At 45.4% G+C, this 26,874-nt stretch overlaps 1 protein-coding gene across 5 annotated transcripts; it reads left to right on the top strand.

Moving 5' to 3' along the window:
- Positions 1-13,236: 13,236 nt before the first annotated feature.
- Positions 13,237-26,253, top strand: RLIM (ring finger protein, LIM domain interacting). 5 transcript variants are annotated; one of them, XM_084212970.1, is made up of 4 exons: positions 13,237-13,389; positions 22,550-22,738; positions 23,563-23,646; positions 24,477-26,253. In XM_084212970.1, the coding sequence occupies exons 2-4, from the start codon at positions 22,570-22,572 to the stop codon at positions 26,009-26,011; spliced, it is 1,788 nt and encodes a 595-aa protein (XP_084069096.1). In that variant the 5' UTR covers positions 13,237-13,389; positions 22,550-22,569; the 3' UTR covers positions 26,012-26,253. The 5 variants fall into 5 exon arrangements, with proteins under 5 accessions (XP_084069096.1, XP_084069095.1, XP_084069092.1 ...); XM_084212966.1 differs by lacking the exon at positions 13,237-13,389 and adding an exon at positions 13,831-14,028; XM_084212967.1 differs by lacking the exon at positions 13,237-13,389 and adding an exon at positions 17,667-17,987.
- The last annotated feature ends 621 nt before the right edge of the window (positions 26,254-26,874 follow it).

Raw genomic sequence — 26,874 nt, 5'->3', positions numbered from 1 at the left:
TAGAAAGGAGCACCTTAGAAATGAGTCTGCAGCTCATGAGCTTTAATTATGAGAAAGGAAAGATTCAGCCATCCTCTCCCTCTCATCAGTGACAGCGACCTTGGAATGTAAGTGGCCACCAACTAATGGGCTGTGGCATCATTTCTCCAGTCATTAGGGGATTTAAGTTGATTTGCTAAGAAAAGAGAATTTCTGCAATTGCATCACCAGCCTGTCTTTTGGACCATTTCCATAACTTTTGAACTCTGTGACAAATTTCATCTAATTGAGGGGAAGGAAAAAAAAAAAAAGAAGATTCCAAAAATATCAAGCTCCAACAAATTGAATGCAAAACAAGTGTCTGGGTTTCTGTTTCTCCAGTAGCATTTGCTGTCACTGAAGAGCCTTCCCCATCCCAGGGCTGGGACAGTGTGCTGGTTTTGGGTGGGATGGAGTTCATTTTCTTGACAGTGCTAAAACAGAATGGTTTTTATCTTTTTGTGTGATACCACAAGGTATCACGACTCCTAAATGCATTTTTCTTTTAAAATTTATATATTGAGCTATCTTAAAATGCAGAAGGGGAAGTGATTGTTATCCAGAGAGACCGACACACCTACAGGGCACCCATCTGAGAGCATTTCCTGCAGATGAGTTGCCCAGGGAGATAACCCAGGCAGCCAAAATGACAGTGCAGGCGCTTACTGATGCCTTTAACAAACACAGGTGAGTTTCTGTGGAATTTTACATTTTGTATCTCTTTGTTTTCCATGAGAAGCACAAGAGACGTTTCTACCTCTCACCTATACCTGCACCTCTTTTTTCTTTACCTTCAGATTTCATTTTGAGATCTCAGACTACATGATTATGCAGTATTAGGCTTCCAACCTTTTAATGGCAATAACAATAGGGGTGAGTGGTGATAAAGGCAGCTCCAGACAGCAAATCCACTCACTGAGAGAAAAGTACTTAACACTCTCAGGAGCAAGATGTGTTTTACAGCTCAGGTGTGTGGCAGACGTGCCTCAAGAAGGGCTGGAAGCTGGGATGTGCATAGCAAGGAAAACAGGGAACAGAGAGCCATGCTGCCTGGTGAGCCTGGCAGTGACTGTTTGTGTGAGCCCAGTTTGCCTCTCAGTGTCAGCACTTCAGGGAGGTGCCCAGCATCAGGATCTCTTTGCACATCGCACATCTCTTCTCAGAGAGCAGGGGAAAGAGAAACCTGTGGTATTTAAAGAGTGGGAATGGGAAAAATGTCCTGAGCTGTGATGCCAAGGCTGTGGTGACCAGGATCCTTGGTGGCTTGCACTGGGCAGTGTGGTGTGAGCACAGACACCTCTGTGTGCAAGGAGGGCTGGGACTGACATACTCCTGTCTCAGCACAGAGAGAAGCAAAGCTCTGCCAGTTCTGAGCTGTAGAAGGTACATGACCTGCAGATGAGTCAATCTAATTTTATCCTGTAGTGAGCACTGGCGCACCTGTATAATGAATAGCACATTATCACATCTTTGCTTGACTATCTCAATATAACATATTAATATAGTCTTCATAGCCTTCGGTTATCTTGTTATTTAATCTTTAATCTAATGTATTTGGAGCAACTGGCTAGTGAGATGCAGCCCTCTTTATCCTTCTGAGGACAACAATAGCAGGAATAAATGTTAAACTAAAGGAAGGAATAAAAAAAAAAAAAATAGCAGCTCTATTTGTGCTATGTTGAGATGCATTTCTTGGCAGCCCCAGAGATTCAACAGTCTGGTATTTATCACGACAAAACGCAGAAATGTCTGATGATTACATGAAGGGAAATAAAGAGACTGAGCATAAACTGCAGTCTGAGAGATAAGGGCACATTTTTACAGCAGGCAGCTGCTAAAACAGGGCTAATGTGACACCAGCCCCTGCTGCAGCAGAGGAAGGGACACAGGCCAGGGCAGGGACAGGGGCAGAGCTGCAGCCAGGAATAAACAGGGCAGTTTAATACTGAGGGGGAGAATTAGGCAGCCTGCTTAATCACATTATTTACCACCAGGAGGATTATTTTTAAGGAATGCATCCCTCCTTCATCTCCCATCAGACAGCACTGCAAAATGCTGGCTGTGGAGACTATTAAGGATCTTTCTTGCTGCAATGAGCTCCTGGTGTAGTGTTCAGTGAGGGGAACCTGTCCAGCAGTGCCCAGAGGGATTTAGCATCGCCCCAAGTCCCTTGAGGACATGGTCTGGAGGCACCTGCTCTGCCCTGGCTCTGCTCCAAGGAGGGTGCCTGGCAGGACCCCTCTGTGATGCTGCCAGTCTCTGCTGGGGTTATGACACCAAGAGGATGGAAACCAAGAGCTGAAAAGCCACTCTTCTTACTGAATCCAAGAGCTCCATGCAGCTCCTGGTGTGAGTGAGACAGTCACTGCACAGCTCTGGCCAAGGCTGTTAGATGTTAGGGCTGGGATTTGAGAACAGAAAGGTGCAGATCTCTCAATTATTGCCAAGTGCGTGGAGTCTGCAATCCTACAGGGAATGTGCTGAGGTGAAGACTTGTGTCAGTTGAAGAGAACAGTGGCTGGATGGCCAAGCTGGGAGCAACCACCAGTTTCATTTTAGGGCTACAGTTAGGAATTAGGTCATGATTCCAGCACAGAAAAGGAAATGTGCCATTGCCTGAACTGCCCTGGACATCACACAGGCCACGTTCTTGGTTGAAGGATGAAGGACAATGCTGGAATTCATTATTCTGCACAGAGGAACAGAAGCTCCTGGGTTCTAGCAGTTGAATCCCAGTGGTGGAAGTCCTTCATTTCCCTGGCATGAGCACAGAGCAAAGTAACACATGATCCCTGTGGTTTGGCTTCGTTTCATCCTTTTGCAGCACGGCATATTTGATGCAGGACTCGAGGGAAAGATGAATTGCACTCTAAGAACAATTCAATGAAAACATTTGGACATGCTGTATGCGATACAGATCTCGTAGTCTTTGTAGAGTTAACATAGGGTTGTACCATGAATGTCTGCGTGGAAAACTCTTCTGATAGATACTTTCCTCAGCCTTTCTGCCCCAAATAAAACCACCAGATTTTTAGGATCAGTTATCTCCTCTTGTGGAGATGAGGACATTGCTGAGTTCCCCCAGCAGCCTCCAAGGATGGAGGGCAGATCCTGTCTCTCAACAGTGTCAAAGGTATCAGAAGCAATTAAAGAAAAATAAGAGTTGATTTGAAGAATGTAATGATCATTCATCTAGCTGAGGAAAAAATAGGGGTTTATCACTGAAATATTAGAAAGACTAGCATTTATACTCTGATAAGTATTATGGCACTGCAAATTGTGGGGAATTGTGAAGGAATTTTGAATGAGTTAGAGATGGGACTTCTGAGTTTTTTTAGATAATGTGATTTGTTTTTCTTCTACATAGGTAGGAAAGGTGAGGTCGGCTCACGTTTTTACTGCATGGTTCAAAAGGTTACAAGACCTCTAATTACAAGACCTTTTAAGGATTTATTAACTAATTAAAACTGCTAACAAGGATATTTCTGTTTTTAACCTAATCCTTAAATATTTCATCTTATGGATTCATGCTACAGCATAAACTTTCTTAGCCAATCATGTTATAACACACAAACCTACAGTACTGTACTCTAAAACTCTCAACTTTTTTTTACTTAGCTTAACATGACTCTGCTTTAAACCATAAATCCACATTCTTACTTCTAGTACCTAAGTTTGGAAGCTTTTTCCAAGGTCTCAGATCAAATCCTATGTTTAATTCTAAGCTTTAGCTTACAAGCTCAAAGTTCTGAGAGTTCCTTACATTTCAGATTCTAACAAGAAATTATTTAATTTTAGATCAAGGAAACAATAATGTAGCAAATCAATGCAAGAGGCTAAGGCTGCTCCAAGTGGGCAGGGAGATACTTTCTGACTCCAGTCTTGGCCCCAAAGAAGAAGCCAGGTATCTCCCTGGCCCCATGCCTGCTTTTCCACAGTTTTGCCTCCCAGCATATCATGCCCAGCTCCTTCTGTAACCACTCCTCCAGCTCCTGTTGGATGTTCACCCTTCATGGTTCTCATATATCCTGTCCTGTTGGGGCAGATGAGCTCATTGCAGGGTAAATTTAAACGAGGATGGTGACCTCCAGGTGCAGGAGATAGAAAATCAAAGGTGTGTAACAAAACAAGGTGTTTTTGAGGGAGAAGTTGAAAATTGCCATAGTCTGTAATTGTCTTTGCTCACACTTTGGTGGCTGGCCTTGGACAGGCAGTTTTGTCACTCTGCTCTGCTTCTTGTTGCTCTAACAAGGGACAAGGAGCTCCACTGATCTTTGAAAAGCCTTCAGTAAGTGCCATGTTTTTCTTTCATGTTCTGGATGTCCCTGCTACGGCACACATACATCAAACCCTGTCCATAAAGGAGTAATTAAATGGCACTGCTAAAGGGATGTCATAGGATGGGCCTGATTACAGCTCACCCAGAAATGTCTTCCTAAGTCCCAGCCTCTTTGACGTGATTCTCCCCCCTTTCTCTGAATTTCTTCCAGCATTAATTTCAGCCAGTCCTGGGATTATTTGAAAAAGGGCCTTGGGGGACTTGTTCAAAGGCACTGCCACCACAGACGACTTTGCTTTCTGAACTGAAGCATTTCACTCCTATCTGTCTGGACATATGAGCTGCTCAGCACTGCTTCATTAGGCAAGTTATTTTTAAATTCCCAGAAAGAGCAAAACATTGAGAGAGGAATTAGCATTTGCCGTTGAAACAGCTGCCAAACAGAAGAGGCAGAAGGCATTCCGGGTCCCCCCTGCTATCCCTGGGATTAACAAGGCACCAGTACCCAGTCACTGACACACTCTCAGACTGCACATGAGACATCAGAAATCATGCCCCAAGATAAGGATTGGTAAATGACCATCAGAACTCTGTTCTGGATGTAAGTAAGGTGACCATCAACACTGAATAAGAAAAAAACTTGGAAATCTCTCTCTTCCTCCAGCCCCATTCTGTGTTTCCCCCTTTTTCTTTCCTGAATTTTTCACTTAAAGGATTTTAACTCCATTCTGCTTTCTCCACACAAATGAATGAAGCAATAAAGCCTGCCCAGAGTCTTCACTTCCCCTAAACAACAAGACCCAGTGGGCACCCAACACTTTCCAAATGCCAAGGGACTGCAATAAAGCTGATGCTGTTTGATTGCATTCTCTCTCTGTAATGAGTTTAAGTTTCCCAGTGGCTGATGGTGCTCTTACAGGCCAGAGTTAAAGCAAAAGGCTTGGCAATGAAATGTCTGAGGCACGTTTTGGTCGCTGTTCACAAATGCTGATTGCCCTGCAGTTGGTGCTGCTGAGGGCAGCCAGGATTCCCACTGATAATGTTAATAATGCAAAAAAAAAGTGTTGAATATGGGAAGGGGGAATAGGTTGGGTAAAAATAGTCTTTTCACCTCTCTGGGAGCACACAGGCAGCATAGCCAAGGCAGCGTGCAGGTTGTGCTGCCTGGTTCAGCCCTCCCTTCCCCCTGCCTGCAGCCACAGGGTTTCTGTATTTATCCAGAACAAATCTAGCAGGAGCTGTTCTCATAACCTGCTCCCAATTCCTGCCTAATGAAGGCCGCCGGATTCCACTGAATTATTGCTTGTTCAAACCAGAGTGTTTCCTTTGGAAAAAAAATGATCTCATTAAATATTTCCAGTGATTCTTCAGCAACAGGCACTCTGCCACAGTCGGCAAACTGCATGCGGATTGCTCCAGTGGACAGCTTTCCCCAGCCCTAAAAATGCATGGCAACCTGTACTGATGTCCAGCTACCAAACACCCCTCTGCCAGATAAATAATGGAGTCACAGAATGGTTTGGGTTGGAAGGGACCTTAAAGATCATCCCATTCCACCCCTGTCAGGGCAGGGACACCTTCAACCAGCCCAGGTTGCTTTGAGCCCCATCCAACCTGGCCCTGAACAATTCCGGTGATGGAGCAGCCACAGCCTCTCAGGCTGTGCCAGGGCCTCACCACCCTTTAGGGTTAAATCTGTCATTTGCCTTCCTAGAGACTGCATTTAAAATGTCCCTTCACTTTTTATTTCTTAGTAAACTGTGTTCCTTGGGTGTTTTCTCACCAAGGTGTGTTTTCCAGCCCTCAAGGAAGACTTCCTGGAGCCCACCAGAGGTAATAAAACCTCTCTTGTCTTCCTTGGTGCCTCGCCTTGTGGTTCCTTGGAAGCATTAGCTCCTCTTGGCAGAGCATCTCATTAGGAGCTCATCTTTAGCTGATTATTCCTCTTCTGAGTCACTGTTTTCCATGACTTTGTCACCCACCCCTTAGTCCAGCTGCTGCTCTATTCTTAGGCTAACAACTTTACATCTGGTGGCACGAAAAACATGTTGTTTATTTAAACTCAGCTCATTAAGTGATCCAGATTAGGTTTGGTATTGGCGACCTGCCCCAACTTCTGTGCAGCTGCAGATCACCAGTAATGATCTGGCATTTTCTCGCAGGTCAGCGATCACACTTTAAGTGCTGTGGGGTCAAGATCGGGCAGGAAGGGAGCTCTGCTGCGTTCAGTGCTCTGCTTACAATTACACTTGGAGACCTATCAGTTAGCTTTCAATCCAATTAATGTTTGTCATATTGACACATTGTTCCTCTTTCTCAATCAAAGTACAGTGAAAGACAAGATCTGATCTCTGGCTGAAGGTTTCTTCTAACAGCTCTACTACTGTAAACTATGACATTAAGGAAAATATCTGGTTAACAGGACAAAGCCTACTTTTCATAATGCTACAGCATCTCCTAGAAATGATTTATCAGCTTATTATTTGTTATTTTTTTCTTAGGTATCCTTGATAAGAGAATGTCTAGGAATATCTCCCATTAACCTTTAAGGACACAAGTGGCTGGAACAGCTCTCCTGTGGCCCCTTCCCTGGCAGCTGTTCCCTGTGAGGGGCCAAGTGCCCTCCCCGGTTTCCCTCTTGTGCCCAGAGCCAGGGCCCCACCCCAGCCAGGCTCCGTGGGGGCAGAGTCCCTGTCAGTGCCCAGTGCTGGGCAAACCTTTGGATCTGTGCTGGCAAAGCTCTGGCCCCACACTCTGCCCCACCCTCTGTCACCGGGATGTCCCCAAACCCCACCCGCCCCTCCTGACCTTCCCAGCTCTGTCCTGTGAGAGCTCAGCACAGCTGGGAGCACCAAACCCAGGGCTCGGGAGCACCGAGGAGACTCGGTTTGCTGTAAACAGGGGAAAAGGGGAAGAGCTTCAGTGTTTTAATGCTTAGAACTGTCCACCAGCACAGGGGTGGGACTGTCCTTTTGGGACTGTCCCTTTGGGAACTGTCCTTTTGGGACTGTCCATCTGGGGACTGTCTTTTGGGGAGTGTTCCTTTGGGACTGTCCTTTTGGGACTATCCCATCAGAGACTGTCCATCTGGGAACTGTTCATCTGGGAACTGTCCATTTGGGACTGTCCTTTTGGGGACTGTCCATCTGGGAACTGTCCCTTTGGGACTGTCCATCTGGGAACTGTCCATTTGGGACTGTCATTTTGGGCTGTCCATCTGGGGACTGTCCCTTTGGGAACTGTCCTTTTGGGGCCTGTCCATCTGGGGACTGTCCATTTGGGACTGTCATTTAGGGACTGTCCCTTTGGGATCGTCATTTAGGGGACTGTTCTTTTGGGGACTGTCTATTTGGGACTGTCCATTTGGGGAGTGTCTCTCTGGGGACTGTCTCTTTGAGACTGTCATTTTGGGGACTGTCCATTTGGAACTGTCCCTTTGGGGACTGTTCTTTTGGGGATTTCCCTTTTGGGGACTGCCCACTTGGGGACTGTCCATTTGGGACTGTCCTTTCAGGGACCGTTCATTTGGGGACTGTCCATTTGGGACTATCCATCAGGGACTGTCCCTTTGGGACTCTAATTTTGGGGACTGTCCCTTTGGGGACTGTCTCTTGGGGACTGTTCCTTGGGGACTGTCCCTGTCCCTGCAGCCCCTTTCCCAGTGTCACCACGTGCTGCTGTGTCTGTGCTGCCCCTGCAGGGGAGGCGATGGAGCAGGGCCTGCGGGACTGCTGCCGCTCCATCCGCATCGGGAAAATCCTGATCCAGAGCGACGAGGAGACGCAGCGAGCCAAGGTGTACTACGCCAAGTTCCCCCCCGACATCTACAGGAGGAAAGTGCTGCTCATGTACCTGATCCTGAGTGAGTGCTGCCGCCAGCACCGACAGCCGGGCTCCTCCCAGTGCCGCACTGCCTGGAAATGTCCTCACCTGGGGCTCTGCTGGGGTTTTCTGCTGGGTTTAGGGGACAGGGCAGGGAACTGATTGATCCCCTGTGCCAGGACACAGGTGACAGAGCAGGGAACTGATCAGGCTGTGCCAGGACACAGGTGACAGGGCAGGGAACTGATCCCCTGTGCCAGGACACAGGTGACAGGGCAGGGAACTGATCCCCTGTGCCAGGACACAGGTGACAGAGCAAGGAATTGATCCCCTGTGCCAGGACACAGGTGACAGAGCAAGGAATTGATCCCCTGTGCCAGGACACAGGGGACAGAGCAGGGAATTGATCCCCTGTGCCAGGACACAGGTGACAGAGCAGGGAACTGATCCCCTGTGCCAGGACACAGGTGACAGAGCAGGGAATTGATCCCCTGTGCCAGGACACAGGTGACAGGGCAGGGAACTGATCCCCTGTGCCAGGACACAGGTGACAGAGCAGGGAATTGATCCCCTGTGCCAGGACACAGGTGACAGGGCAGGGAATTGATCCCCTGTGCCAGGACACAGGTGACAGAGCAGGGAACTGATCCCCTGTGCCAGGACACAGGTGACAGGGCAGGGAATTGATCCCCTGTGCCAGGACACAGGTGACAGAGCAAGGAATTGATCCCCTGTGCCAGGACACAGGGGACAGGGCAGGGAACTGATCAGGCTGTGCCAGGACACAGGTGACAGGGCAGGGAATTGATCCCCTGTGCCAGGACACAGGTGACAGAGCAGGGAATTGATCCCCTGTGCCAGGACACAGGTGACAGAGCAGGGTATTGATCCCCTGTGCCAGGACACAGGTGACAGAGCAAGGAATTGATCCCCTGTGCCAGGACACAGGTGACAGAGCAGGGCATTGATCCCCTGTGCCAGGACACACATTACTCAGCTGCACCAGTGTGAATGCAGAGCAAATCGTTTGGGCATGGCTGCTTTTGGGAGAAAGGCTGAGATTAAGACATGACATAAATTTCATTTTTTAAGTTTTGCCATGAGAAAAGAATCAAACAGTGTTTTTCTCACACTACTAAAAGATGTTTTTTGACTAAGGTTGCAATCCTAGAAGCAAATTACTTTATAATTAAATAAAGCTAATGCTAACCAAGAAAAAGTTAATCTGGTAAGCATGGTAAGGAGTTCATCAAGATGAGGTAACTTTTCCAGTCTAGGATTTTATTCTGTCCTACCTGTGGAGCTTTTCATTTCCATTTGACTATTTTAGATGAGCTTTCTTGCCTCAGGATTTTAATAAAATCAGCTTCTGTGCTTAAAACCTGGCAGAGTTGGCTTTTTCAGAATAGAAATAAAGTTCCTTCATCAGGAGACAAGTTTTCTTGAAATAATACCTGCAAAGATGAGTTTCCTAGAGAGAATGGACAAAAATCATCATTTAATTGCACATGGATATTCTTGGATGGCCTGGAACAATTTTGTCAACCAGAGGGAAAAATAAAGCCTCACTTTTTCCCGCTTGACTTTGGTTAGTTCTGGCCTGAACAGGGCTCAGGTGCAGTGACAAAGCACTCTGGTGACATGAGCAAGCACCTCCATGTTCAGTTTGTATAAATTGCCACACTCTGCTTTAACTACTTCATCTTCTGTAGCCTGAATTTTTTAGGTGCAACTGGATTTACAGCACCTAACAAGGTGACAGTAAACAGCAGAGAAATCCTTTGGGATTAAGTGAATTCAGCAGAATTTCACACATCCTGCTTTTATCACAGACTTTGCATGTAAGTTTCTGCCAGAAGCTACAGAAAGACAAAGTCAATTTAAAAAGTAAACAGCAGCCCAGCTTTAAGCCCAGGTAGCTGAGAAAATCAGAATTCCTGCATTTACAGCGCCCAGCTGGCTTCATCTCCCCTCTCAGCTCCTGGCTCTGCCTCTACTTGGAATATACAAAGATCTGAGTTTGATGGGTCTGGTATTTTTAATTTTTTTGCTCAGGTTTAGAAGCTCCCAAGAGATTCAGATTTCCTCACCTCACTGCATTTGGATTATTACTTAGCTATACTGAGAATAAGTTATTTTAATATATTAAAAAAAAAAATAAGCCAACATTTTTTTTATCTATCACTGCATACCTAATAAGCCGTTTTTAAAACCCTGGGGAATTTAAAGCAAATTTATTTACCCTCATTGAAGGAAACGACATTAAACTTACCACGGAAAGGTGTTGCAATTCTCTTTTGCTATACACACAGTAGCAAATTGAAAACACTTAAGTAGGAATTACACCATGCTTTTGCTGTAGATTTTGGATTTTTCCCTGCACTGCAAAGTTCTCTATGCAAATATATTTTCCCCTACAAGCTTTTTGAAATATGCTGCCACACTGCTCCTAATTTTGTCAAAGCTGTTAAGGAGATGTGTGTGCACAGGTCATTAATTGTTATTAATGTCAAGTGGATACTGAAATCCATTAAGTGGTTTTGAAAAATCAGAGCTTATTCTGTACCTGATCGACTCTATGAGGGCATTTGCAAATAAATCCACCAAATCACACCGAGGCAGAGACTTTTCCTCAGCTGTGTGCCCTGGACCTCAGCTCCAAGTTTTTACTGCTAAGGAAGGTGTGAATCAGCAGGATCCAGTTGCTGTCTCTGCTCCTCATGGGTGTTCATCTCCCTGCAAACTGGCAAATGTCTGCCTCAGGAGTCAAAGCTCACCCACAGACGTGAAGAAGAATGTTTTATTCCTCTGTTGCTTTGCCATTTGATGATTTTCAAGACTTTTGGTAAGGTTAATAAGGTAAACATATTCTGTTGGGGGGGAAAGAGACAAACAAAATGACGTGTCAGATGTCAGGAGGCTGTTCCAGGAGCATAAATCATCATCCCTCCATCCAAACAGAATATGCTCCACCTCTCTTTTGCTCAATAATCCCAAATATTTTACTGCTTAGGTTACTGGTGTCTAAAGAAAGCCACTTTTATCCTGCTCTGACCTTGCCTGGTATCCAGAAAAGGTGAGGAGAAAAGGCAGGATTCACTTTGATGCATGAGCAGCCTGTGGCAGTGCCCTCACCTTGGACTCCCTTTGAGGTGACACTCGGGGACGTCCTGCTGCTGTGTGATTGCCACTTCTCACACTCCTGGCTGCCTTATCAATCGTGGGCTCAGGGCTTCCCACGATAAACTGGATCAATTGTGTGCCCATCACCTGCTCCCTGAGTTATCCACCTTTGAAAATGGAATGGATTTTTTGCCAGCTTCAAAGGTGCCTGTCAGATATAAAGGAGTGCCCACACACTCAGCCACAGCCTCTCTGTTTGGGGGATACAGTTTCTCCAGCCACTGGAATTTGTAGGGGTTGGAGCACTACATAAAACATCCATTTGTCATGGGTCAGGAGCAAGTCAACTTTTCCCAAAGACAAATATTTTGGTGCATTAAAACTACAAAATTGCTTTGTGACTTAAATTTACTCTTCCTAGTTTTGGTTTTTTTGTTGTGTTTTTGTTTTTGTTTTTTAATTTGCCTCGCATTTAAGAGTCAAAGCAGAGCTGTTAGGTCACAGTTGTACCCTGCAGTAAATCCAACTGTAATTTCAGCAATGATGCAAAGGACTGGTCTGGTGTAAACTCACTCTCCCAACCCCAATTTACTTTTAAAATCAAAAAAAGTGAACATTCTGCAAGCAAGTTTTATGCTGTATTAGGTATCACCTCTCCATCACTCCAGCTATGTGGTGTGGCAATACTCAATTGCTTCATGTACTGGTTATTTGAACAAAAATATACAAAAATATTGGGAACCCACACCTGCTCCAGGTGAAAATGGGACTCCTTCCTGCTCTCCATTCCTAAGGATTTTGGCATTTTCCTTTCTTGGTCACAGGCTGTGGCAAGTAAAAGTGATGAGAAATATGCCCTGTACCTGTCCCTCCCCTCTTCTCTTGCCTGGACACTGTGGCTGCCTTTAAGTTCTCAAGTCTGCTGGGGGAAATTTAAAGTGTGAATGTATAAAACCACTTCATTTACATTAGAAGCTGCGCTTGTATTGTTGAGTAGAAACTCAACAGTTTCCACAACCTTTAAATGCAACACCCCCCTCAACCTGACAGTGCTGTTTTTATAAAGAACCACCAAGAGGAGAAACAAAGGTGTCTCATGGGCTTCCTGAAATGGCGTAAATCCTCAGGAATATGTTTTTTCTCTATGTATCGGATATTATGAAGATGACTTCCTTGCAAGACTTTTGCAATATATGACTTTTCAGGCATTAAAATGGGACCTTTCAAACCTCAGCCATCCTTGATAATTTCAGCAGCGAGGGGGAAAACTGCACAAGTGCTTAACCCTACACAACATGGGAAGTCTGGCATGCAATTAATTAAGGCTCTCATCGTAAACCAGGACTATCTTAGTTTTCATAGGGCATGCCAGCTGTATGTAGTACACAACACCAGGTGAGAGGGGAAACCCTGCCACAGTTAGAGGGGAAGGAACGTTCAGGGTTCGAGGTGAAGGAATGCCAAAGCTCGGAGGGAAAGAAATGTCCATGTATATAGGGGAAGGAATGCCAATGGTTAGAGGTGAAGGAATGTCCATGGTTAGAAGGGAAAGCAGGGTGAATATCCGCACCGAGAGACGCCAGTACTGCCAGTATTAATTTAGGTTTTTTCGCACTGCCGGCCACCATCGACCTGGCACAGAGTCTGCTCTGCCCAGCGCGCACACACCTGAGGCGACATGAAACAGCCCCACACTTAGGGGACCGCAGGGACACCGACCCTCCTGCTGCGCCGCACCACGGGCGGGCACCGCTGATCCCCGGTCCCCTCCACATTGCCTGGGGGCTGTGAATCAAGGAGCGGCCATGGAGAGCATCCCGCCCCACCCTGCCGCGCCCTCAGCCTTTGCCCGCACCAAAATGGCGGCGGCCCCTGAGGGCCGGGGCCGCGCGCGCTGGGCGGGGCTGCCCTCCCGGGCCGCGCCTGCGCGGGGCCCGCGCGCCTCCACTTCCGGCTGCCGGCGGCCGCTTCCGGCCCCCCGTTCCTTGGTAACAATGGAGCAGAAAATGGCCGCCTGAGCGGGCAGGAGGCGGCGCGGCGGCGGAGCGGCACGGGCGGAGCGCGGACAGCCGGCACCCAGCCCCGAGCGGCGCGGGCAGCGGCGCACCCACAGCCGGGGGGGCGGCGGCGGGCGGCGGCGGCGGGCGGTGAGCACCGGGGCGGGCTCTCAAAATGGCCCGGGGAAGGGAGAGGCCCAGGCCCGGGGGAGGCGGCGGCGGCCTCCGCCCGGAGCGGGAGGCGGGAGCCGGGAGCGGGACCCCTCAGTCCCCGCTCGGGGCCGGCGGGGCGGCTCGGCGGGGCGCGGGAGGCTCCATCCGCGGTGCCGTGAGGGAGCGGGGGGCGGTGATGGCGGTCCGAGCGCGGGTGTGCCCGGATGGGCCGCGCTCCGTCACCCCGGGCATTCTCCCGGCGGGGCCGCCCGCCGCCATCCTGACCCCTCACCGAGGGCTGGAGCCGGGTTTGCGCTGCCCCCGGGGAGGGCAGGCGGGCCCGGCACCGTCCGGCTGGGCTGGGGGAGGAATTGGAAGAAGCTCCTTTTGGGAGGGGTGGGGGAGGGGGTGGCCGTAGCTGCTGTCCTGGGCCCCGTCCGCAGTTCGGTGTCTGCTGGAGGAACCGCAGCTCCTCACGGCCGTGTTTCAGGCCGTGCTTCCCGGGAGTTGGGGCAAGAAGCCTTGTTGTGGAAGACAGGCGAGAAGAACTCTTCCTCACCCGCTGTGCAGAGCTCTGGATCAGCCTGTGACCTGTTCAGACCTGTGTTTGCTATTCCTGTGCTGAGTTTCTCCCCAGTTAAGCACGTCATCTTTGCTCTGTCACCTTAGCTTCCTTTGCAAGTTTTTCCCTGCTCCTTTTAATGATGTTTGTTGGTATTTAAGGTTTCAGTTTCTCTGTTTCAAAACCCTTGTCAAGTCCAGCTGCATGTATGTGTTTATCTTGAGTGGTCTGCTTTAATAGAGGAGCAATATCAGGTTGTGTATAATAGTGTGTATCTGTATAATGTAGTGATGATTAAGGTTTGTTTATAAAATGTATTATGTGTCTTAATTTTAGTGCGCAGTGGAAGTCTGACAAAAGGTTTCACAGCAAAAAAAACCTGATTTTTTAAAATAACAGTAGTATTATATTGTTGTTTCTCAGGAAGGTGGAGCCTTGATACAGAGAACCTCTTAAACAAGAATACAAACTCGATAATACCCAATAGTACCATCCCTCATCACTTTTATTTTCCTTTCCATGTTGGCAGTATAGGGTAATTTCAACTTGGAAATACTTGTCAGATGTTCAAAAGAACTTCTGACACTAATTTGTCCCTGAGTTTTGATTGCAGTGACTTGTCAAGTCTTTCTAAAACAAACAAACAGTTGGCTGCTTCTTGGGCAGTTAATTATCTTAATTGAGGGCCAGATATTTAGTTTTGTTGTAGTGGTCACCTGGCACTTAAACTGACTCTGTTCCCTCTACAGGTTTGCCATTTTGGAATTAAAATAATGATAGCTTGGAATTACGTCCTGGGAAGGGAAAACACACCACACATTATAAAATTAAGGGTTTCTAGTTATGTTAGACCACTGAGGCACAACAACTGCAGTGTTCCCTTCATCAGCAGCTCTGACTGGGTAAATGTTTGTCACTGAAATAACCACACACCAGTATTTTTCAAGCTGTAGTGGTTGCCATCTGTATCATATTTATTTTCCATATTACTGGATGAATTCCTGGACAAGAGTGTCTGCTCTCCAATATGTGTAGTTGGATTTTTTAGAGGAATGGACAACATGATCCTTAGACTGAAATGTTTTCAAAACGCCTCTACATCAACACACCTGCCTTGCTTGTTCCTTTATTCCTCTTCCCTGTGGGAATGCATCAAAATTAATCCCTTGATCTTAGCAGAATCATTCCAGTTGCAGTGGAGGTGTTGTACATTTTTTTAACAGTCATAGCATAATATAATGTTCTGACTCCATATACTTGAGTCTAAAGATTGTATTTAAGTCCAGCCTAATGTAGCTTAACACATTACTGGAGTGTCCTAAATTCTTTTTTGTAGAGAAATTCAGTTTCCATGTGTTGAAATACTTGAATCCAGACATGATTAGTGGGTGTTTATCCAAGGTTTTGTGGTTTGATCTCAGTCTTGGTGAAAACTTATCAGCTGCTGAGCTTGCAAAAATTACTTGTGAAGGGATAAAACCAAATGTGAACATTTCCCCCTTCGCGATACTTTTATGAGAGTCTTGTGCTTTTCAAAACCAAAACTTCTAAAGAGTGTAGCAGTGTCATAACTTAGTCAGGAGCTTTGTGTGCTGAGTAGGGATAGCCAGGAGCATCCCAGGGACTGGTTTTGCTTTTGCACAGGTTCTGGCTGCAGGTAAGGTGATAAACACAAGTCTGTGTCTCCTTCAGACTGCTCAGGTTTGTATTAACAAGGTGCCTGTTAGGAGCTTTTGGCTGCTGTGCAGTGTTGAGGCTCAGCTTTTGACTCAGGTCTGCAGGGTTGCATGGTCTTGTAAAACCACCACCACCTGATGATTATGGAATGTAGGAAAAGCCAGCACATATTTTATCTTAGTTCAGTATTTAAAATCATCTTGTGCTCAGAGCCCTCTGGGTTTTGATGTGCAAGATGTATGTGCTCATAGTCCTGTTAAAATGCTGGGGCTTCCCTGCCTTGGGATGGCATCAAAAGTGGAATTCTCATGGTGCAGATGCCTATTTAAATTCAGATAAATTTGCCTTCATTTTATTTCCCACTTCTGTGTTTGTTGGGCAGCGGAAATCAACCAGAACAGGAACGCACGCACCCAAATTCCTCTGTGGCTTGTGGTTGCAGTGATTCTCTGCTTGTTGCTCTTTTACTGTTAGCAGTGCCTGCATTAGCAGCACTTGTGTGGAGACAGCAAGATTCAACAGTGAATTTAAAGATGGCTTTTTCTTTTTTAGTTAAAAGTCAGTGAGTGTTGATTGGCTTGGTGCTTCACTAACCATAGCTTGTGCTTCTTCAGGAATCAAAACTCTGCTTGTCCTTGGATATCAGTTCTGTTCCATTGCTGTCTCTCAGGGTCAACACTGGTTACTTGTGTGCAGCTTTACTTCTTTTGAGTTCAGAGTGGGCCTTGTGCTGCTGACCCAGCAGGAAGCTCATTTCTGGGCAAAAAGAGCATCATTTCATGAGCTGCAGTGCTGGAAACTTGCTGCACCTCATAGACACCAAGCTTTCTCTTCTGTGCTATCTGAATTTGATGGCAAAGGCGGTGTTATCTTAATTTTATTTTCCACTTGTATGTGAGAAGTGTTGTTTTAGTAAGTGCAGATGATAAAAGGCAAAGCCCAGCATTTTGGCAGTTGTTACTGCATTTTATTTTCAGAGCTCCATCTTGGTTCCACATGCTCTCAGTGTTCTGGAATTGCTAAGCTCTGCCCTGATTTCCTCACTTCTTTCTGACTTATCAGGAGTTGTTAGTGCTTCTCTTCTTTATCTCAGCAGTTGGTTCAGCTGAAGTGTTTTTGCTCTCTGGTCTGTTGGGTTTTTTTTACTCTGTGGAACTTTCTGCCACTGTTCTGCAAAAGTATTCATTTGCTTTCTGTTGTTTGAAATGTATGTTCAGAATGACATCTTGTTTGAGGGCCTTTGCTTTGAAACACATTGGGTGAGTGAAAAAGCTGAATCAATGTTTAACACTCCTTGTTAAAGTGGCATTTAAATTTTACAGCACTTTTCACAGAACACTTCCATAGAATATGAAACTTTCTTCCAGCTTTGCAAGAGTGGTGCATGTTTCATGATGATAAAGAGGACAAGGAGTTCTTGATTTTAAAACTTATGGTAGGTTTATTAAAAAGCTAATAAGAACCTAAATCTGGTGTTCATTACAGTGGAAATGAAAAGCCACAATAACAGGGGAAAAAAAATATCCCAAAATTCATGATGCCACTTTGAAAACTAGAAAAGTTTGTTCCTTTTTACTGTTTCTAAGATGGGGATGAGTGTATTGGACCTCTGGTATCAAAGCCTTCGGTGTGATCACAAAAGGCAGCTTGTGCACCTGCACAAAAAGAGAAAGCCAAACAAACTTGACATAATGAAGCTCCATGTATAATGTAAATAGATGACTTTCATTTCACTGTCTTAGGGTGTCTTTTTCCTTTAATGATGGGATTCACTGACAATTTTTGCTTCTGCTTTTGAGCTAGCAGACTTGAGTGATGAAATATTTAAGATGAAAATGTAGTTTCTGTTATGTCTTACTTCCAGCTAGTTTTGAGTATGGAGAAATTGGATACTGACTGGCATGAAAACTGTTTTTCAACTTTGAATTCTTCTAGGAAAATGAGGTGGAGTGGGTTGGATGAGTGCTGTGTGTGAAGTGGGTTCAGTTTGTGCCTGAAGGAGCTGGGGTAAGAGGACTGCCTGTTCTAGCTGCTGTTCCTGTGTCATTTGAGACATGGAATTGGAGCGAGGCTGGCTGGGGCCGTGCTGCCATGGCACGTCAGAGCTGCTGAAGTCACAGTTCGTGGAAAGCGCTTGGACACGCAGCTGTGCTCTGCTTCTCTCGAGCTGAAGTGTCTTTGAGGCATGTTCACTGCAGCCTGGGCAGGGAAAATAGCCTCTAACGACCCAAAGCAAACAAGTCAGTGCTTCTGGCTTCCGTCCTGAGTCACTCCTTCAGTGCAGGAGTTTGATCAGTTCTGTACACTGCAAGTAAGCAAGGTGCTCTACCGGTTGGAGTAGCTAATTAAGATGAAGGTATGAATCATAAATGAGAAGTTGGCCTTCTGCTGAGGACATCTCTGGAACACCCACACTGCCATCCTCTTTTTTTGTTTATCCAGAGGTATTAACTGTGTTGCTGGGACGTGAGGTAACTCAGGAAACATTCCTGCCACACAGGGCACGAGAGATTTTCTGGTGAGGTTGAAATACCGGTAACACTGACATGGGGGAGTTCTAGAGGAACTTCTTGCACACCTGACTCATGAGCAGCTGAGTTCTTTCTTCAGTTTAATTAAATTCCATGCCTTGTCCTGTAAAAATTTGAGGATTGCCCCATAAATCTAATGAAAATTTTAATTTTAAGGTGTCGCTTTTTCATTTAACCCTGCCAATTAGTGATTTCAGGGTTTGTCAGATTTTCTAAGTTCTGCCTAGTTGGTTTAATGAGAGCTCTAATGTTTTATTTTAAATTTAAAAAGATTTCTTTTAAATGTAAAAAAGCCCAGGAATGCAGGCTAAGGTAGTGTCTTGGTGTTCAATTTAGGTAACTAATGTCAGGAGATATTACACATTATTGAAGGAGGAAGAACTAGAGATTTATTACTGTGCCTTATGGTCCATTAATGCTTTTTCTGGGAAGAATCCTGTAGTCCACAAGTGCAATGCAATATGGAGATAGGCTGTGTTACTGTTGAAGGCAAATGGGTGACACAGATGTTGCCCCTGCTTGCTGTCCCACTAGATTTGAGGCAGTAGCACATTCCTGACTGGATTTAGTTTACAAACAACCTGGCATGAAAGAACACAAAATATTTCTTACGTTGTAAGAATGAAAACTTTGTATTATTGAGGGACTATCCAGTACTCTTAAATTGTCCCTATCAAAAAACCCACAGTATTACTTCCTCTTGAATTAAAAGAATGTAACAAACAATAGCTTTTGTGGGCTTACTGCAGTCTGGAGCAGCAGTGGGGAGACAGGCAGTCATTTGTGCTTGGAAATCTCTGAGGCTGTTGAAGCGTAACTGCAGGGAAGATACTCTTCTGATTTGTGGCAGGACGGGAGCACCAATTAAGAATTCACTGTAGTTACTCTTGTCTGGATAGTCAAGCTGCTGAAGAATTTTTTTTTTTTTCTCCAAGGAGAAAATTGTTTATTCTATCTCTGATTCTCTTGCTTTGTGCTGTCCTAAGATGGTCATCCCCTCACTTCCCTGTAAAGAGATTTTCATACCTGGGTATCTCAGTTGAAGTTGGCAATAACCAGCAGATGTGAACTTCCTGCTTGTAGTTGTGACCTTCCCCACCCTGTGTCAACTCAGTGCTGACAAGGAAGGACACTGAAGGAGGAAATTCTGAATCTTTTTGCTTGGGTAAGAACAAAGTCTTAAAGAAAAGCAGAGTTGAACTGTACTTGCTTATTAGATAGCCAAATGTTGGTTATTTTGTTGTAAGCTAATAATACACCTGTTGGTTTTCCCTCATCAGGCTTCCCTGTATTACTGGCTTCCTTCAGCCAGTCTTAATTGTCTGCAGAGTGTGAGCTGAGTGCAGCATCCTGAGGGGCAGATTTTCAAGTTCTTTCTGCCTTTCTGTGCAGGGCCATGATAACTCCCACCATGGAAATCCTGCTGTCCAGCCAGATGGGCTCTATGGAGCCTGCTGAGGCAGGAGCAGTCTAAACATTCCAGTAGGTTCAGTCTGGCCATGGAGAGCTCTGCAGCAGGCTGGGAGGTGAGGCTTATGTTGGACAATGTGCACAATGAGCTGGGTGCACAGGGAGGAGATAGAAAGCAGCAGAAGCCTTAGGATAGAAATCCTGGTTTTCATTTGCTGGTTTGAATATCAGAGCTCTGGTTTGAAGTGTATCATCCCATTTGCTGTCTGCAGTCACGTAGGGAGAATGTGTTGTTGCTGCTGTGTTTCTGTGCCATCTGTATTTCCATCAGTGTAAACATCCCAGAGAGATTCACAGCATTTCTGGGGGATATGGGGGACTGGTGTAACCTGTTAGTAGGAAAATACAGCAGTTTGTCACTAGCAGAAAAGTCCTCATGCAAATGAAATTCTTCATTCATCCCACCTCTGAGGCCTTACCTCTGAGCAGTAAACTCGATTCAGCCTTGACCATTAGCTGTTTTTATGGTTTAAGAGGGAAGATAAATGATGAAGGAGGAGAAAAGAGGAGCAAACCTGGAAATTAGTAGTACTGACTTATTCCAAGCATTTCTTAAAGAATCACCCATTGAACTGTACATCAGCCTGTTGGTGAAGAAGAGATTTTAAATTGCCTCCCCTTTGGCTTGTTTTGACTCTCCCTTTTTCCCTGACCAAGAATGGTGCACCTTCATTTTCTGAAAAGGAATAGGCAAATATCTTTGAATCACGTAGGCATTAGATAGCCAAGGTGCCTGCAAGCATTTTCCATTAAAAGGAAAGTAGTAAATAAGTAGTAAACAAATGTTATGTTTTGTACGTGTAGTGCATCTTTTCTGTTTTAAGAGCTGTTGAAGAATTGGTCTAATGCTTATAAAGGTGTTAATATTGTCATCTTTCTGAAGACATCCCACGTGTTTCCAAGTTTGATGTATATTCCCAAAGAACTGATGCATTTCAAAGTTTTTTTTGGATGCAAGTCTCTCATTCTACTTGAGATTTTTATTCAGATATTACCAGAACCAGTGAGAGCTGCTTTTAAAACGATCTTCTCCAGCCTGTCTTTAAATAATGGTACTTGAAGTAATAATTCTGCTGCAGAAAGCTTGTAAAAAAAGTTGACTGAAGCTGTGTTCTCACTAGAAATACGTGCCTGGCATGTGAAGGGCACAGGGATTTCCTAAGTGAGCCGGGTCAGAGCTGAACACACCTGCAGGAACTATTGCTCAACTGTCCTGTGAATGGGGTCATTTATCGGTGTTTAACAGCAACACGTCACAGCACACCACACTGTCACATGCCAGTCTGCAGTCTTTAGATTGCTCCAGGGATTTAGAAATGCAGAGAAGGCTGATAGGCTCCCATCTGACTCAGGAGTGACTCTGGTAATTGCTGCTGCTTCCTGATTCCTGAAAAAAGGGTGTAATTGCTTTGGTAAAGTGGCAGAACTTCACAGAACCAAACAGCACCGGTAGCCCCGAGTGGCAATAAGTTAATATCACTAGCTTAAAATGAAGTTCTGTTGCATCAGAACTGAAGACAAAGAGGGTCAGAACAGCAGTTTCATAATTTTCAAGTCTGCAATTATGGGATGTCCTATCCTGCAGAATTTTTCTGGTGCTGCACACCGAGGTGGTTGGTGCACTTTAATTTTCACCATAGCAGCTGAAATAAAGTGCCCGTGGAGATCATGCAGTGCTGCTCTTCTGGAGAAGCACTAATGTAAACTGTGGGCAGTCTTCACTTGACAGCTGTGCTGACAAACCAAAAAAAGATGCTTTTTGCACTAGACAGATGTCTAAGTGTTGGAAATTTTCCAGTGAGAAGCAGAAAAGCTTTATTCTTCCAGTATTTCCATGTCACTTGAAGTATGGTTTAAATGAAAGGAATGTTTTCTGATGGGGAATGTTATTGCAGAGCTTTTTAGCATGCAGAGGATTAGCTTCTAATCACCTCTGAGTAACTAGATTCTACCAGTTGTACAGGAAAATTCTTGGTGCTGTGAATAGTGAGGCAGAGTGATCAAGGAAACTGGTTATTTTGTCTTCATTTGATGTATTTGCATGGCACAGCCAGTGCCAGAATGTCTCCTGCATTTGCATGTGTTCCTTATAATATTTATCAGATACAGACACGGCATTAATCGATTATTTTCCTTGAGAGACGTTGTCAAGTATTTCATCCAAATGAAAAACAATATGAGAAGGTTATATTGTAAAATATGCAGCCTGGAAGACAGCTCTGTAAGGCAGTGGTGTAGCTGGTATATGCTGGAGTTTCATCTTGGAAATTTGCTCATCAGCATCAGTTCAGTAAAAACTGAAACTTGAAAGCAAATTCCTCTCTTGATGTAAAACTATAAAGCCGATTTTACAAATTCTGTTTTTTGAAGGAATGAGAACCTGTCCCTTTTTTTTGTGCACAGGGTTCGACAGCATCTTCTTTATTTGAGTTCTTCATAACCACTTAGGTTAAAATTCACTAGTATAGTGAAGAGGGTGTTTCTGTAGCAGGCAAGAAAAAGCAAGGAACACCTAATCCTGTGCTCAGAGGGCACAATCAGGGATGGCTTATGCCTTGTACTACACTTCTGTAAGGCTGCTTGGAGAGGCAGTTGTGATATCAGGAGTATTTTATGCAAAAAGCAGATAATTATGATCACCTACTATGTGAATTCAAAGATGGTCTCTAAGGCTTATGGCAGATGATACTCTGTGTTCAACTTGCTGCTCTGATGAGTATTTGGGCATCAGTTCTGTTTGTACTTCTTGAGGAGGTTCAAGCTTTGTTTTTGATCCCTGTGGTGATGAACCTGATCCTAACTAAAGCTTCATTAGCAAACTGCTTTAACCTGTACTTCACTCTCCAGTTACAAACATGCATAAATTCCATGCTGTATTTCACTGCTCTCCTGAAGGGTTTGTTCTCTCCTTTTTTAGGTACACTTCCATTCATCAAGATGGAAAGCTCAGATTCTAGTGATAAAGGAAGTATTGATCAATCAGAAGCCCAACGTCAGAGCCAGCTGGATCGGTTAGACCGAGAAGAAGCTTTCTATCAGTTTGTGAACAACCTGAGTGAAGAGGACTACAGGCTTATGAGAGATAACAATTTGCTAGGAACACCAGGTAGGTAGTGCTTGCCTATGTCCATCCTGCTAGAGTGGCTTGTAGGAAATTTGTGTTATTTTCTGTTCCCCTGAAGCCCTTTCACCCATCTGTGTGCTGCAGCTGTGTTCCGTGGTAGGAAGTAGCTTCTTGCTAATTTGTGCACATTCAAATTCAAGTGGTCCCTTCACTTGTGGAGACATAGGATGGTGTGGATTCATCAGATACAAAAGTCTGGTGTTTGCACAACTTGGCAGGAACACCCAAATTTGACCCAGTTCCAGTTATGAACCCTTAGATGGACAAAAAAATCTCCTTTAAGTCTCTGTGTGCAGATTTTGTGCTGGTGAGGTTCAGAGTTTGTAACCAGGGTAAGTAGTCTGGTATGAGATTCTGCATGGACATTTTGATGTCAGCTCTCAATCAACGTGTTAAACTTCCTCCTCATAGGTTGATACCTAATTCAAATCATGACTCAAGTTATTTAAACCTTCTGTTCCTGCTTGTGGAAGTGTTAACCTCAAATATTTCATGCTGGACACCCTGATGGGTGGAGGGTGACGAAAATTGCTGCTCAGTTGTCGAGGTTACAGAATCAGAGAGCACATCTCTCTTGAATAGGATGGAACTGTTGGGTATTTCAGCTTCAGGAAAACTTACTTGGGACAACAGTGCTAAAGTGTCTGAACTTCCCCTTAGCAACGTGCTTGGCAGTGCCATTATGGCAGGATTTAATTGGACAGAACACAAGCAGTGGCTTGTACCTTCTTTAGAAGCTTTTGATAATGCTTGCCATACATATATGATTTGGAAATATTTTTGGAAAATTTTGCTTATTTTCTAAGGTGAAATTACTGAAGAAGAGTTGCTGAGAAGGCTACACCAAGTTAAAGAAGGTCCGCCACAGCAAAACAGTGATGAGAATAGAGGTATATACAGTATTTGTGAAAACTCTTAACTTTAGCACCCCATACGGACCTTAACTTGAGTGCAGGAGTGGAACAAGTTAAGCCTAGGCAGGTGCAAGGTGAGCTTTGTTTCAAAACTCAGTGAACCTTATGTGTGATATCTGCTGCAGAGGTCAGTTTGGGACGGATTTCATTCATAACACATCGTTTACTTCTATCAAAATACAGTTTTGCTTAGGTTGATATCTTTTTTTATTTCATTTTTTTTTTTAAGATTGCTTTTCTGTCTGCTCCCTTCTGGGATGCTTTTTGGTGATCCCTCTTTTTTAATTCTTCCCTTCCAAAGATGCTGCATTGCTTTTGCTGTCATCCTTCTGTAGAGATTGGTGGGGGATGCTTGGAGCTGACCGCTGAGGTTCATTCTTCAGTGAGACAGATTTGCTATAAAGCTCTGCAGGTGAAGGTTCAGGACAACCTTAATTCTCTGTTTCACGGTCGATAGATCACTTAATTGTTTGGAAAGGAAAACACAAATATTGATGTGTTATGACACCTGACATGTGACTTTCCATTTACTTATGATAGAAAATACATGTTCTTTTGATGACTTGTTTGCTCTGTGATGGCTGCAGCCTATCTGTGCATATTAGAGCAATGTCCACTCCTGCTCCCTTAGAAGAGCTCTGGTAGTTATAGAATTGTCACACTGCCTGTGAAACCACAGTAGCACTCAGTAGGATTCAGCACTTCTAAATTGTCACTTGTTAAGCTAAGCAATTATGTTCTTGGAAAAGATGGCTCCAAAATTAGCTCAGTACTCTAATTTTGGTAGTTCCCTGTCTTTTTCACAGGTGCAGAGTCCGCAGAAGATGTTTCAAATGGAGATTCTATAATAGACTGGCTTAACTCAGTCCGACAGACTGGAAATACGACACGAAGCGGGCAGCGAGGAAACCAGTCCTGGAGAGCAGTGAGCCGGACTAACCCAAATAGCGGCGACTTCAGATTCAGTTTGGAAATAAATGTCAACCGTAATAATGGGAACACGAATCCAGAAACTGAGAATGAGCCATCTGTAGAGCCTTCCAGTGGGGAGGATTTGGAAAACAGCCAAAGTGACTCTGAAATTCCAAGGTCTGAATCACCATCTGTAAGGCAGCCTGGATCAGAAAGGAGCAGTGCGGAGGAGCTGACAGCTGAGGAGGCTTCCCCTCCTAGAGGGCAGAGGAGAGCCAGGAGTAGGAGTCCAGAACAGCGGCGGACGCGGGCTAGGACTGATAGAAGTAGGTCACCTATTAATGCAGTGAGTGAGGCCCCTCGCAGGTCTCATCACAACACATCATCTCAAACACTTGACCACTCCTCAGCGGGCGAGGCTGAGGGCAGCTCTAGAACCAGGCAGCACGTGACGTTAAGGCAGCACACAGTGGGGACTGAGGTGCCAAGTGAAAATGCAGTTCTGTTTTCCCCCCCCGAAACGAGGCCTGCTCCTCAAGCAGCAGGTTCTTCAGAAACCACCGGCACCAGTGAGTCCACGGCTCCTGGGCAGAGGCCTCCCACCATAGTGCTGGACCTGCAGGTGAGAAGAGTCCGCCCGGGCGAGTACCGGCAGAGGGACAGCATCGCCAACAGGACCCGCTCGCGGTCCCAGACCCCCAACAACACGGTCACCTACGAGAGCGAGCGCGGAGGCTTCCGGCGCACCTTCTCCCGCTCGGAGCGGGCGGGGGTGAGAACTTACGTCAGCACCATTAGGATCCCCATCCGCAGGATCTTAAACACGGGCCTGAGCGAGACCACGTCGGTCGCCATCCAGACCATGCTGAGGCAGATCATGACGGGCTTCGGGGAGCTCAGCTACTTCATGTACAGCGATAGCGATGCAGATTCCAGCGGGTCGGCTCCCAGTCACAACGTGGAGACTTCTGAGCCGCAGAGCGGAGGCGGGGGCGCCTCGGGCAATGAGAATGCAGATGTTAGCTCAGGGGAGGTGTACGAGGGTGGGCACGAGGCTAGCTCAACATCTGGTGCCAGGCGGGAAGGCCGCAATATGAGGGGATCGGTCACTTTTGAAGAAAGTGGTTCTCTACCATTCCTTAGCCTTGCACAGTTTTTCCTACTCAACGAAGATGACGATGACCAACCGAGGGGACTCACCAAAGAACAAATTGACAACCTAGCCATGAGGAATTTTGGTGAGAGCGACGCTCTGAAAACCTGCAGCGTGTGCATCACAGAGTACACGGAGGGCAACAAGCTGCGCAAGCTGCCGTGCTCGCACGAGTACCACGTGCACTGCATCGACCGCTGGCTCTCGGAGAACTCCACCTGCCCCATCTGCCGCAGGGCGGTGCTGGCCTCTGGGAACAGGGAGAGCGTGGTCTGAAGCAGAGCTGAGTCGATGGCCAGGCAGCCGGTGTGATAGTGATGGGCAAAGAAGTCACTTCCTTTATGGCCACTTTTTGAGTGGTACCTCAATGTATAGTAATGACTCGGAGTGAATCTTCCCTCATGAAAGCATTTTCTCTGGATTCAAGCTTTGGGAATTGGAAAATTTTCTTTAATTAGGTTTTTCAAGTTCTAGTCGGTTTGGGTGTTCAATTTCACTTGTCCAAAGACATCTCCCCACTTCAAAATGTGTTTTTTTTTTTTTCTTTGTGAAGATATTAAGTTCTTTCTCCTTCCCAGCCCTTGCCATGCCAGCCCAATAAACAGTTTTTCCTCAAGATTGTGCTTCTGAGGAGTTATTTGAGAAGTTCTCCCAGCTCAATGTCCATGAGTCATAGAGGAATTTTTGCAAGAAATCCAACTCTCTGAAAAAATAATATTAATTTAATTGCACATTTGAACATACTTTTAATTTTCCTCCTGGGTTAATATTGGACATGTCTGTGTAAATAACACTAATGTTAGCCCTTTCCCCATCACTATGGCACGCTGTAGGATGAGCTGTTAGCGTAATTGGGATATTTATCTTGTTGTGGAAATATAAGAATTGCCTATGCTTGTTTAAATAAAGGAAAAAAAAATCTGTTTTAAAATTGTAAAGCTTTTTTGTAGAAGCTCACTACTTTTCCAATGCACTGTTGTACTAATGCATTAAGAATTAAAAATGTACCATGCTTAGAAATCAAGAATGCTTTTCATACGAACCCCACTACACAGAGAGCAAACTGAACACGGGAGAGCTGCTTTTGTGAGTGTGTACCTGTCAAGAGCAGTGCATATCTGTACTATTTATGTGAACAG

The sequence above is a fragment of the Fringilla coelebs genome (assembly GCF_963513975.1).
Source record: "Fringilla coelebs genome assembly, chromosome: 11".
NCBI lineage: Eukaryota > Metazoa > Chordata > Aves > Passeriformes > Fringillidae > Fringilla > Fringilla coelebs.
This window is presented reverse-complemented; position numbering and strand designations above follow the sequence as displayed.

Excerpts from the sequence above, each read along its gene's own strand:
- RLIM (XM_084212970.1), top strand. The coding sequence starts at position 22,570 with ATGGAAAGCTCAGATTCTAGTGATAAAGGAAGTATTGATCAATCAGAA. Across the intron at positions 22,739-23,562 it reads CAATTTGCTAGGAACACCAG|GTGAAATTACTGAAGAAGAG; the intron begins GTAGGTAGTGCT and ends TTATTTTCTAAG. Across the intron at positions 23,647-24,476 it reads AAACAGTGATGAGAATAGAG|GTGCAGAGTCCGCAGAAGAT; the intron begins GTATATACAGTA and ends TCTTTTTCACAG.